We start from the raw sequence: 13,391 nt of genomic DNA, 5'->3' as shown, positions 1-13,391 counted from the left end.
GACCGGCACGCCTCGCGCAGCAGGCACATGTCAGTGCTCCAGGAATACTTGTTCAACGGACTGTGCACCATTTCAGAGAGAGAAAGAGGGACGCGGAGGCTGATATAGAAACAGCTGCACTCGCCCTTTGCGAAGGCACTGGTTTCGAACAGGCTCGGAGTGCACGGAGCTCCACGCAGCCGCCCCTCACGCGCAGCGAGAGGCTTCAGGGAGCTGCTGTGGCATATCCAGGACACAGTGTGTTCCCGGATCCCGACGCAGGGACCCAGCGTCTGAAGCACTGGTCAATCGGCTAGCGACACAGGCTGAGTCTCACCAGATGAGTTCATACAATCAAAACAACTCAGAGGTGGGAAACCACCTCCCGGAAGGCAGAACCGCTGGCATAGTTGGATGGGTGCTTGGGTAGAGTGTTGCCAAAGGCAAGGTTTTGCCCAAAAAAGGAGGAGGGCAGCCACCAGGAGAGTAATCTCAGCTGATCTTGTTTCACAGGAACTCGGGCGGGAAAGCGTTGGTAGGTGCAATGTGCTTCCCTGGGAAAGTGCCCCAGCTCTGTGGGGCACCCTGACCTAGCAGCAAAGGCCTCGATCAGACCAGCACGAAAGAACACAGGTGTCCCTGACAGGTCTCGTGTTTCATGCTCCACTTTGGGTTTTATTCAGCAAGGCTGACGGCAGAAAGCATCACCATATCTGGACAGAGGGCAACGAAACCTTCTAGAGCAGCACAGACAGGTTACAGAGCACATAAAAAGGAACCATGGACCGTTTCCCTCCTAAATTTATTTAATCACGTTGCACCCAAAGAGGGCCCATTGCTTTCCCTGAGCTTTCCTGTGAGTAGATGTGCAATTGCCAGCATCACTCCAAATGACAATCTACACCAGTCACAGGCAGGAACACTGAACTGAAAGCGAAATCCCCAAAGGACATCCGACAGCAGCGACAGGGGGCCTGGAGGATGTCACCCACAGTGTGTCGCTGGCGTCCTTAGTAATGCGGTCCCAGGGGGTGAGGAGAACCTGCGTGCTCACACTCCAAGACGTCCCGCCTCAGACGTCAAGGGCCGTGTTGGGCTGGGGTGCAGTGGGTGTTCAACCTTAAACCCACTGCACCCCGATGAGACCTGTGGGTGATTTCAGGTTATTTCTCAGAAAGTGATCACTGTAAGTGAAGAAAAGAAGTCCAGGCTTCTCTACCAACACTCCTTTTGCAGAGCTCAGGAGCAGTTCTGCACTCCCACTAAGACACAGCGTGGAGGACAGCCTTCCGAACCAAAGGCCGGCCTCTGAGACGCGATGAAAGCGAGGCGAGTGATACCGCTAGCGAGAAGCACTCACTCCTAGCACACGTGTGAAGCGCTGCGCTACCTGACTGTTTCACAGAGCACTCCGCTCCACACCGACGCAGGAAACAGCCAAAGCACAACACTGCTGCACATGGGGAATTCTCAGGTTCTGCTTCTCTGTGGTCTACCACAAAGACGGGATTGTTTCTTAAACTAGGGGTTGCAGGGTACCATTCCTTAAAGCACCCAAAGGAATTTTCATAGCTCACAGGCACGGGCAATGTCCTTCTTTGAAGGAAAGGATGCATGGCTCCATCTATCTGAGATTCCGATTACTCCCATCAAAAGACCTGGAGATGCCAGGGAAGCCTGCGTTTAGTTTGTTGGTAAGTCTCCTTACAGGAATCAATCTTCATTATTAAGTTGAATAACAGTTTGATTCATGTAGTCACTCAAATAACTTAGGATTTAAACCAGGAGTTCACAGGATACGGTGGCTGTCCTGGGCCTGGCCCTGGGCATACGCTCTGACCAGCCCTGACCAACACGAGGCCTGGGTGCCCACTCAGTGGACTCACCTACACATAATCACATGCACACGATGAATCTAGCCAACTGGACTAAACGAGAGAACCTTGGGACGACAGACTTTTGACCTAAGATGTGTTTTTATGTCATTACGTATCAGTGGCTAAGATATATGAAGTTAAGAGAGAAAAAGGAAAAGACATCCAACTAACAGTTGCCCGTTATCATCCCATGAGAACAGCTCCTCCCTCCCTCCCTTCCTCCCTTCCTCCCTCCCTCCCTCCCTCCCTCCCTCCCTCCCTCCCTCCCTCCCTCCTTCCCTCCCTCCCTCCCTCCTTCCCTCCCTCCCTCCCTCCCTCCCTCCCTCCCTCCCTCCTTCCCTCCCTCCCTCCCTCCCTCCCTCCCTCCTTCCCTCCCTCCCTCCCTCCCTCCCTCCCTCCCTCCTCCCCCGGCCCTGGGGCTTAGGGTCATGCATGGATGTGGCCTGGGCGGTGCTGGGAGAGCTAGGATTAGCAGAAGCGCCTGCACCAGAGGAAGGTGCCGGCCAGCGGCTACGTACCCTGCTGAAGCCTGCGTGCAGAAGAGGGAGGACTGAGGTCTCTTCACGGTCGCCCGCTCTGCAGAAAAGCAGAAAAGGTGGTCACTCAGCAGATACAAGCCCGGGCTCCTCACACCGGAACACGGAGAGCGCAGTGAGGCGAGCGGGGCGCCGGCTCTCACATGGCTTCCTGGCCAGCATGTGCCCACGGGTTCACCTGCCTTCAAGGACCCTGACTCCCACACCTGACGTCCAGATGCAAAAAGAACACAATGGTAGAGAGAAAACTCCAGCCGTGTGCCTGAGAGCATGGCTGCAGGCGCACGCGAGTGGCTGTCCCCCACTCGAGGCTGCCGCTGGAGTTGGAGCAAGGGTACGGACGGGGCAGTCCCACCAAGGGAGGGACAAGTGGGGGCAATGCTCATCCCAGAGACTACTGTCCTCTTTGCCGTCCCCAACCCTTCTAAAAGCACAACTCCCACCCGGCAGGACCTCGCTGGGTCCAACTCTCAACTCCAGGAAGGCAACGGGCATTCTAAGCTGCCGCAGCCAATAGCCAAATGGGCAGGATGTGTCATCAGAAATGTTCGAAAGGAAGAAGAGAAAACAAAAACTGATTACCGCCCCTCATTTCACGGGAAGGTTTCCTATTCTGAGTCGACAGGGGGTCTCAGAACTTCAGTTTGAGTACAAGGTGTGGGTGTGGGTGATCACAGACATGCAGGGCTGGCACCATCATGACAGAGAAAAGGTGTCCCTGAGACAGCCAGCAAGTAACGTGGAGAATACGCCTTGGAAAACAGGGGAGGGGAATGGACTAGAGGGGACTGGGTGGAGGAGCAGGCAGAACACAGGAAAGGAAACCCCGGTGCTTATCTGGGGCATTACTTGTAGCTGAGCCCAGCCTGCGGGGAGGGCCGCCTTCCCTCACTCCTTCTCTTGGAACTCGGGATTCTCCTTGGCGGACTGATAAATCAGGACGGGCACAAAATGGTCTCTAAAGGTATTAACAATGTTCTGAGTCATATGCTGAGCGGGACAAACTCAGAACTGGGGAAACGCTGTGGGGCCTGGTGCCCATGCGGTGTCCACGCCCAGGACCGCAGAGTCCCCACAGATAAAACACGAGCCAAAGGGCTGAACAAGGACGACTGCGCATCTTCGCTCTCCTCCTCCTCGTTCCCGGCGAGGACCCATCGCCCCCCAGCGTGGCGAGTGGCGAGGAACCACTGGGGACAGTTTCTGCACTTGCCTTGCCCCACAGCCCGTGGCAGGTCTCACAGTGAAAAGACACAGCTCTGAACAAGAGACGCGAGGAGCCCCAGGTCAGTAGAAGTCTTTGGTTAGGCCAAAACTTTGAAGCCAGGACATGGCTCTGGAATGGAGTATTTCAGCTCTCCCCTGCCCTGGGCTGGCTGGGAGAGGGCCTAAACCCTCCCGAGTTGCTGGCTTGTCAGCTCCTTCCTTGCAGAATCCGTGCCATTTGCCACATGGGTCCCAGTCCAGGGATCCTGGGCCCTAATTAAGGTTTTATTCTCTCCGAAGCTAATGATGGCCATTACTTGACTATAACATTTGATACTTGCAAAGATTCCAACCACTGTGGCTTGTACAAACAACTGTTCCCTTCTAGATCTTTCATTCTAAGTGCTGGCCATTTCAGACAAGGAACCCAGCAGAGCCGTTTCTCATCCCACAATCTCGTACCTACAGCTTAATTCCTCTTTCCTGCCTTCCAGCATTGGCACGCATCCTAGTCCTGCTCCTAGCCACAGAACTGCCCCAAAACATAAACTGCACATCCCTTTTCTTGCAGTGGATTTAGTGCCTCTTTGTTCTCACGCTACCATTTGTTTCCTCTTAAGTGAAAAACAAGCATTCTTTTTTTTCCTCTCCCATCTCTTTTCCTTAAAGAAAAAAAAAAAAAAGATAAGCTGGAATCATGTTCTTTCCAGATCTCCTCCTTCACACATTTTGCATTCATTTCCAGCACAGAATGAAGTAACCATTTTTTCCTGAGATGTGTATGTTGCAGCAGCAATTCGATATGACCGGGAGAAAAACCTCAATATATCCAGAAACTTGCAAAACAAAGAAAGCTCCCAAAGCAAGATGGAAGGTTGCTGCTGTGGGGCCAAGGACATGCCCATTGTTTTTCCAGCTCCGAGACTGGATGACATCAGACAAATGTCTCGGCAAGAACGGGACGCTTTCCAGCAGGGGTGGGAGGTGAGCTTACGCTTGTGAAACCACCGCGAGGATCACCGTGTGCTCCGCGAGATTCGTGGCCCGGATCGACCTGCAACAAGAAGGTGCCAAGTCAAACCAGGTGACCTCGGCTGCGCTCCATTAAGTCCATGTGAAGCCCCTTCACACTGGAGACGGCACATCGAACCTTCCCCGAAAGAACAGCGATGCCGTGCACCTGAGACTGGCACGATATTGAATGTCAACTGTAACTGAAAAACGCTGCAACACAGCCCATGCGAATGCCAGATGTGAATAAGGGAAACTGGAGGTAGGGGGTAGAGAGGAGCTGTAGGGACAGTCTGTACCCTGCACCATTTTCCTGTAAACCTGAAACTTCTTTAATAAACAGAGTCTATTAAACTAAAAAAAACAAGAAACAGAAAAAGTCCATGTGAAAGACAACAAAGAAAGATGTCCTTGTGGATCTTTGTGTTATTAAAAAAAATTTTTTTAACTCCCAGGCAATTATCCAATAGGTCAGATCTGCCAATTTTCCACTTCAAAAACCATCAAATCCCACTTAAATTCCATGTTTTCTGACTGAAATTCCACTCTGCAAAAAAAAAACAACAAAAAAAACTGGCAGTCCTACAATTCTCTAGTTATCAGTTTGTACTTGGGGAGGTAATTGGTTTGGATCTTTTTTCTTTTAAAATAGTAGTTAGTTCAGAAAAATGAAAGTGCTTGCTGACAGCTGGCTATACAAATGCAGACTGAAATGTATTAAATGGTTCACAGACCCACCCCGATTTCCCAGTTGTACCCTTGTTTGTCCTCCAATACTTTAAACGACTGGGGCTGAGAAATGTTGCAACATGGCAACTGTCACCACCTGCATACAGTTAGTTTATTCCCTAGGAACGTAACAGGATTAAAACAAGTACGGATGTAGACTTTAGAGGTCGGGGAGTCTTCTTAGGAAATGTGTTTTGAATGATTCTGTATCATTCTGGTCAGGGGTCATGAAATGGGTGAACTTTTTTTTTTTATCCTCACCCAAGGATATATTTTCCATTGATTTTTTTTTAGAGAGAATGTGAGAGAGAGAGGTGGTGGTGGTGGGGGGCTGGGGGACCAACATGAGAGAGACACATCCATTGGGTGCCGGGATGGAACCTACAACCTTAACAGAGAACCTACACACCCTTAACCAGAAATCGAACCCGAGACCCTTCGGTCCGAGGGCCAACACTCTAACCACTGACCCACACCGACCAGGGCTGGGTGAGCTGTTAATAAAGTGCCACCTACTCAAATCTTGGTATAAATACGAATGCTTGTTCTGACCCATCCCCTTGCTCTGGCCTCTGGTTATTTCAATACAGCTCAAAAGAGAGCCACCACCTCCACGAACAGAAGCGTCAGGGCTGCTCCCGATAATCTGTGAAACCACATGGATTCGTTTTTTTTCTAGCTGCTGGGATTTCAGGCCCCTCCATGTTAACATGTCTGACTACCGCTCTCCCGGGGAGAGCCAGCTCATACTGCTTGATCCTCTTCAACTCCAGAATTTCCTAACCTTTTTCAGAAATGTACCTTCCCCGCTTCCTATTCCTGGAGGCCTCCCTCTGTGAGGGTAGAAGGCTTGAGAAAATGACCAGCTGCTGTCTTCCTGGAAGTGCGGGCTCCCCTGGTGCATAAATAGCTGAATGGCAGACAGTGTCTGAGCGCCCTGGGAGGCAGGAGGAATAAGTCACCAACAGCCTCCAATATGAGCACAGGCGACTCCCCACGCAGCGCACAGGACAGGCCTGGAGAAGTGACGCTGCCCGTATTCTCTACCTAGTAGCCCGTTGAATTCTCAGCAGAAGTACCAGTTAGCACCTAATGAAAAAAAAACTGCACAGTGTTTCAGAGGTGAGCTCTCATCTCAGGAAACACCAAGCACTTCTCACCTTCCTTCAGCCTCTTCCTCCCCAATGAGGCATCAAGAGTCCCTTCTGGGCTACATTCAAAGGGGTGGGCCATAGGCAAGAGGCTCAAACTCTGCTCTGAACATAACCGGCCTGGAGCACACACGTGCTTAGCTTCTTTGAGACTGGCTTCCGGTTTGGGGGTCTCCAGCTGCTTCCCTCTTCCCTCTCAGTCCTCCAGAGGAGCTGGCGTGATCAGAGGCACCTGGGCCCTTCGGGGTTGAGAGAACCAAGGGGAGCCTGGGGACCGGCAGGACAGGGTCCGAGGAAGTGTGTTAAGATCCAGTCTAGCTCAAAGGCCAGGGACCCTGGGCCACAGATGCCAACAGTGTGCACATTCGCTGGGAGCAGGTCCCCAGCTCATCTCAGGGACCACGTCCTGGCAGGCAGGCAGTCAGGATCGGGGCACCCTCAACGTGACAGTGACAGTGGGAAGCACACCAGCAGGCGTGCACCGGCTTCTGCACTGCACATACCCCCACTGCTTTTCTGTGCTGCCAAGACAGACGTACACTTGTTAGGAAACAGAACTCCATGTCTTTATATTCCGGGAAGATTGTAATGCTATTCTGCTAAAATGGGTCTTTGCCTGAATTAAAAAGAATTCTTCCTATTAATTCCTTCTTTTTACACCAGAAGCTCATCTTAGTTCAATCTATGTATGCACAAAGGACTGTCGTATCTACCACAAAATCAGTCAAGACAAGGGAAAGAAGACATACTTAGTTACCAAGGACCCAATTCTATCCTGAAAATCATTTAAAAAGGAGAAATGTCCCTAATCACTAAAAATATCCTCCAAATATTTTATGATACATTTTATTAATATACATAATAAATAGGCAAATATTCCTATGCAGGAAGATAAAATTACTTGAGACCAATAAGACATTTTAAAATAGGTTCCTTAAGAAAAATTCTTTGGGAAACGGAAAACTGTCAGAGACTAGCAAAGCGATGCCTGTGATGAGAAGCTTCCCCTCATTTCTCCGCAGGGTACCCAAGGCTCTCAGAAGCCATACCCCTACCTTTCACGCCATTTACTCTTTTCAAGAAAACTCCAGCTCCCTATGTAACTGGAGTCCGCCCTGGCCTAGCATTTAATTAGTGACCTCTTCCTGTCTCGCTTCAAAGCATTCCACTTCTGCTAAAGGGATCGGTTCATCCAGCGTGAATGCTGAGGGCTGTGTTTATTTACGATCAGGCATGCGTCTCCTCCCCGGAGCAAGCGTTTCTGTAAACAAGTGGGGGTGTGGGTCCCTGGGAGGTTTTCTCCAGCTGCAAAGTGGCTGCCTTCGCCCTGTGACTGCTGTAGGATCCACCCATCTGTGTCAGGCAGGGGAAAATGTATATTTCACACATTTCTGATGCTCATTTTGGTGCAGAATAATTAAGATTAAAGTATCTGGTTTACATCCAAACCATATCTGTATAATAAGAACTGTGTGAATTTTAATGTGATTTTTTTTGTGTGTGAAACATGAGCAAAAACTCAGGGGGGAAAATCTTGCAGTTTTCAGTAGCACCCAGTTCACACCTCTAAATACATCGGAACTCAAATGAAAAAAAAAAAAGAAAAAAAAAAAAAAGATGTGATAAATCTATAGGCGGAGCGACAGCTTTTATCACAGAAAGCTGAATATACAGCTTAGGAACATCAACACATATTTTAGAAATATATGAGATGGAACTAAAGACACCTCCAAATGAGCTCATTTCAGGCTAAGTGGACATCGACGAAGCATATGAGATTAAGGAAGGTACCTGCACACAGCCTCCGCATCAAAGTGCCGAGCCTGCCTGTGATCAATCACAATAATTTCATGATGTTTATCCAGGAAGCACTCAAGGGCTGACTCTGGCGTCCGGGCGATATTGCATCTGTAACCGGCTCTGTCACAGGCCCACCAGAATCCATCACTCTGACTGTCCTCCTTGGCAAAGATCAGCAAAACCTGGAACACACAGATAAGGGCACCTTAACAGCAGTCATCATCCTTAGAGACGGCATTAAAAACAGGCCTCTGGAGGGAAGCTGAGTGGGTTCAAATCCCAGCTCCTCCAACAGCTTCCCGTGTGTCTTTGAACAAGCATTTCCTCTCTGGGGCCCACCGTTTCTCCTCTTTCAGGTATGAGAACAGCAGTGCCACCCAGGCCTGTTGTGAGACTTGAATGAGCACAGAATAGGTGCTCAATCAGGCTGGTGGTTACTTACTTTTAATTTCCCAAGAGGCTTTGTCTTTAAACAGATCAAGTAGTGAAATTATTAACAGGATAATTAATTAGCACAGGTCCAGCCGTGGGCAAACTACGGCCCGCGGGCCTGATCCGGCACGTTTGAAATGAATAAAACTAAAAAAAAAAAAGACCGTACCCTTTTATGTAATGATGTTTACTTTGAATTTATATTAGTTCACACAAACACTCCAGCCATGCTTTTGTTCCGGCCCTGGGTCCAGTTTAAGAACTCATTGTGGCCGAGTCAAAAAGTTTGCCCACCCCTGGGTTAGACCCTGGCTCTGTCGCAGGTGGTGTTTGCCTCATGGTACCTGGAGGCCACCTCTCTGAACTTGGGACTTAAATCCATATAAAGATACAAGAAAGGAAAGGGACTCAAAACCGTGAAAGTGATGGAGGTGATGGAGCCAAATTGGGCGCAGTTCCACCAATGAAAAGAAGGTGGCAGTACTGCACACCATGTTCCCCTCCTCCTCCCCAGGCTCCCGGACCCAGATTCTCCTGCTGCCTGCCAGAAGCCAGAGACAGCCTTGCCATCACCTGAACTTGTTCACTTGTTTATTTGCTTACAGTCTATCTTCTCCACTAGAATTGAGCTTCGGGTCAGCAAAGACCTACCTAATCTCCTTCCCTGCTGTACCCCCGTGCCGGCAATGGGCTGGCACTTACTACTAGCTGCTCAGTAAATATCTGATGCATGAAAGGATAATTACTTGTAGGGGTTTCTGAAAAATGCAAGAGGCATTTACTATTAGTATGAATAAGACTACATCACAACAACAGGTCTAATTAAAAAATCCACATATAGTGCCATTGCCAACCACACCCAAGGACAGATGAAGTTAAGAGACTAAATCTCATTTTGGTACAACAGCGTAAAACTGATGAATGTTCTATTGCGATACCCCCCCCCCCTAAGACCTAAATGTTTAGCCTTTAAAACCCCTCAAAACGAAGGTCGTGCCCTGGCCGGAGTAGTTAAGTTGGTTGGGCATAGTCCCATGCACCAAAAGGTTGCTGGTTTGATTCCTGGTCATGGCACATGCCCAGGTTGCAGGTTCGACTCCTGGTAGGGCGCATGCAGGAGGCAGCTGATTAAGGTTCTGCTCTCACATTTGTGATTCTCTTTCTTTCTCCCTACCCGCCCCCCCCCCCCCCGCCCTTCTCTCTAAAAATCAAAAATAAATAAATAAAAGATCCTAGTGTGTGCTCTTGCTCACCTGGAACACGCCCACCCCTTCCCCTCCCTCTCTTCTTCCCCCACAGCCATGCATCTCCTAAACTCTAAGGGACCCCACCAGACTTGCAACCAGGGCAGCAATGGGCAGCAGCAGTTCATCCAGGGCAACTTCCAGACCTTTCCCCAAGATTCCCTTTTCTCTGACTTCTTAGTGAGCCAAAGCTGCCCAGCCTAGGCTCATTTCCCCACCTAGTCCCTCTCTTGTTATCCTAGGCTCTTCCTTGTTTCACTGTCCCCAGCTTTAATAAACATCCTCTAAAATACAAAAAGAAAAGAAAAACATAATAACCTCATGATATGGCACTTATTATTCTTCAGTATCCACTTCTGCCTTAGACAATGAGGAACAGAAGGGTAGTTTAACTTGAAGACCCTTTAAGGCAATAGCCAATATCATTCTTTATGATGAAATATTGAGTATGTTTCATTTAAAATCAGAAAAAGAAATACTGTCCTACCATTACAACTATATCTTAAACATGTTTTGTTAATTGAAAATTGGCAATATATAAAAACAGAAACAATAGTATAATAGATCTCCTGTACCCATCATCCAGTTTCAGCGACAACCAGCTCCTGGCCTGTCTGGTTGTACCTCTGCCCGACCCACTTTCCCAACTCTCGTTTTACTCTGCAAATCTCCCACATCCTATCATTTCATCCATATGCGTCTGTTGAACACAAAGACTCTTTTCAAAAACAAAAAAGAAAAAACAGAGAACTCAGGAACCTGGACAACGGTGTGGTGATTGCAGGGGGTGAGTGGAGGTGGAAGAGGGTATAGAGAGTGATGGAAAAAATATAATTAAAATTTTAAAAACCCACAATACCATTTCATACCTAAACCTCTCCAATAATTCCTTACCATCATTAAATACCTGACTGTGTCATCAATGTCATCAGTTTTACACTGAATCACTTCCTGTTTTCTCAAAGCCATGTTCCAGAAAAATACTTTTCAGCATGATTTTGACATTTCCTTCTTAGCATGTGGCTTGAAATCACAAGGCAGCCACACTTATTAAGGGCCCTCTCTGGGCAAGGGTAGTCCCTCCTCAGTCCAGGGTGTTCCTGAAAACCTTCGGCCGCTGAGCTACTTCTAGGAAGAAGGGAGAGGTGACTCTTCCAAGAGAAGTGAAGGGCACAGCCTTGTGGATTTTGATAGTGAAAAGAAACCCTTCATATGAAGTTATTACCAAGGGAGCTACAATGAACAACACCAGGTAGAATAAATTGCTTCGTGCAAAAAGTCAATAGCCCTTTACTTGTGGAGCTGTGCTATTAACATGAGAAACTCGATATGCAGAGCCTAAAAGTCAGAAATGGTGACAAAACTTCTCGTCTCTCAGTGGTCTGGCTGATTGATGGGTTGCTAAGCCAGAAACCCAGTGCTTTATGCTTCCTTTATAACACTGCGCCTCAGCATTTAATCCAGTAAGAACACACTGCATTCCCATGTTGGGCATCATTACAGGCATTAAAATCCCATGTCTTACGTGTCATTAAAAAACTGGATAGTTCCACTTTCAGAACAATAATGCTATCATTCAGCGAATATTTCCTGAGTGCCTACTCTGTGTCAGACACAGTTTTTAATTGCTTAGAGCACGCCCATGAATGAAATAAAGACCCCTTTCGGTGTAGTGGTGGAGGGACGAGCAATAAACAATAGGCACAATAAGTAAGCAAATGGTACGGATTATTGAAAGTGATAAGCAGTGTGTAAAATCTGTGGAGCAAGGTGAGGGGTCAAGAGTGGCTTGTTGGTGGGAATGCAGACTGGTGCAGCCACTGTGGAGAACAGTATGGAGTTTCCTCAGAAAGACTAAAATGGAACTCCCATTTGACCCAGGGATCCCACTTCTAGGAATATATCCCAAGAAACCAGAAACACCAATCAGAAAGGATATATGCACCCCTATGTTCATAGCGGCACAATTCACCATAGCTAAGATCTGGAAACAGCCTAAGTGCCCATCAGCAGATGAGTGGATTAAAAACCTGTGGTACATCTACACAATGGAATACTACACTGCTGTAAAAAAGAAGAAATTGGTACCATTTGCAACAGCATGGATGGACCCAGAAAGCATTATGCTAAGCGAAATAAGCCAATCAGAGAAAGGTAAGTATCACATGATCTCACTCATTTGTGGACTATAATGAACAACATAAACTGATGAACAAAAACAGATCCAGAGACAGAGAAGCATCAATCAGACCGTCAAACCTCAGAGGGAAGGCAGAGGAGGGTGGGGGTAAGCGGGAGAGATCAACCAAAGGACTTGTATGCATGCATATAAGCATAACCAATGGACACAGACACCAGGGGGAAGAGGGCATGAGTGTGTGTGTGTGGGGGGGAGGGGGGGACAATGGGGTGATAAGGACACACATGTAATACCTTAATCAATAAAGAAAAAAAATTTAAAAAAAAGACTGGCTTGTTGCTGGCAGGATTAGTAGGTGGTTAGGGCAGGTTTCACTAAGAAAGCAACGGACAAGCAAATGCCTGAAGGAAAGAGAAAAGTAAACCAAGCTGATGTCGGAAGGAACGCATTCCAAGCTGAGGGAACAGTTCCATGGGCACAACAGTGGGAAGCGCGCCTGCTGTGCTCAGGGAACTGCAGGGAACCAGCACGACAGAGGGGCGGTGCGAGGCTGGAGGGTGGGAAAGAGTCAAGTTCACAGCCCAGGGCTAGATCCTGGTAAGGCCTTATGGGTCATTTTAGGAACTTAATCTGGATTTCACATGGAAACTTACAAGACTGATTGAAAGTGGGGAGTTGCATTTTTCATGCCTTGTTTTCTGTATTTCTGATGCTTTGATGTCTAGAGCCTGGCTGACCCTGGCCGGCTAGGAATGCACTTTCCATGCGCAAACCAATCAGAGCCCATACCCACCACCTCTTTTACCCTAACACTCTGCACCACGATGACTCCAGGACCAGGTACCAGACAGCCAGGGGCCACCCTTAGGCCCCAGACGGCCCTAAAATGACTCAAACTAGCCAAACCTGCTTACCCTGCTTCACCGTTCCTTCCCACAGAAACCACAATAAAGGCTCTTGCCTGCATTTCCCCCTCGCGCTCTCCGCCTCCTGACCGCCTTCTGACCAACCCTGCCTCTTGCCGCTGTGGCCCTGCTTGCTGTGGTGTGCCTGGCAACTGTGACTTTTCAATAATTCAACTCCTATGCAAAATGAAAATCTGTTCTATGCCTTAGTGAATTACAAACTCCCACGTTCGGATCAGCTTCCAACATTTCACCCTCTGTATTTCTAATGTCATAAAATATCCCGCGCTCCTTTAATGAATGTGCAGTTTTTTGCTGGCGTCAATTCCTGTGACATTTCATCCTTTTGGTCACAACCATTTTCTTTATTTCAGTAAACTT

At 48.3% G+C, this 13,391-nt stretch overlaps 1 protein-coding gene across 1 annotated transcript in view; it reads right to left on the bottom strand.

The window, feature by feature from the left end:
- PDE8B (phosphodiesterase 8B) overlaps positions 1–13,391 on the bottom strand; it is a gene marked incomplete at its 5' end in the record, with an annotated part of 176,056 nt that overhangs the window by 71,526 nt on the left and 91,139 nt on the right. Inside the window, 3 exons of the mRNA XM_081090250.1 lie at positions 2,375–2,432; positions 4,593–4,652; positions 8,281–8,471. Of these exons, the coding sequence (XP_080946376.1) occupies positions 2,375–2,432; positions 4,593–4,652; positions 8,281–8,471 (309 nt within the window). The remainder of the gene's footprint in view (positions 1–2,374; positions 2,433–4,592; positions 4,653–8,280; positions 8,472–13,391) is intronic.

This window comes from Myotis nattereri, assembly GCF_964212035.1.
Source record: "Myotis nattereri genome assembly, chromosome: 4".
Taxonomy (NCBI): domain Eukaryota; kingdom Metazoa; phylum Chordata; class Mammalia; order Chiroptera; family Vespertilionidae; genus Myotis; species Myotis nattereri.
Note: the sequence above shows the minus strand (reverse complement) of the source record. Positions and strands in the feature narration are given on the sequence as shown.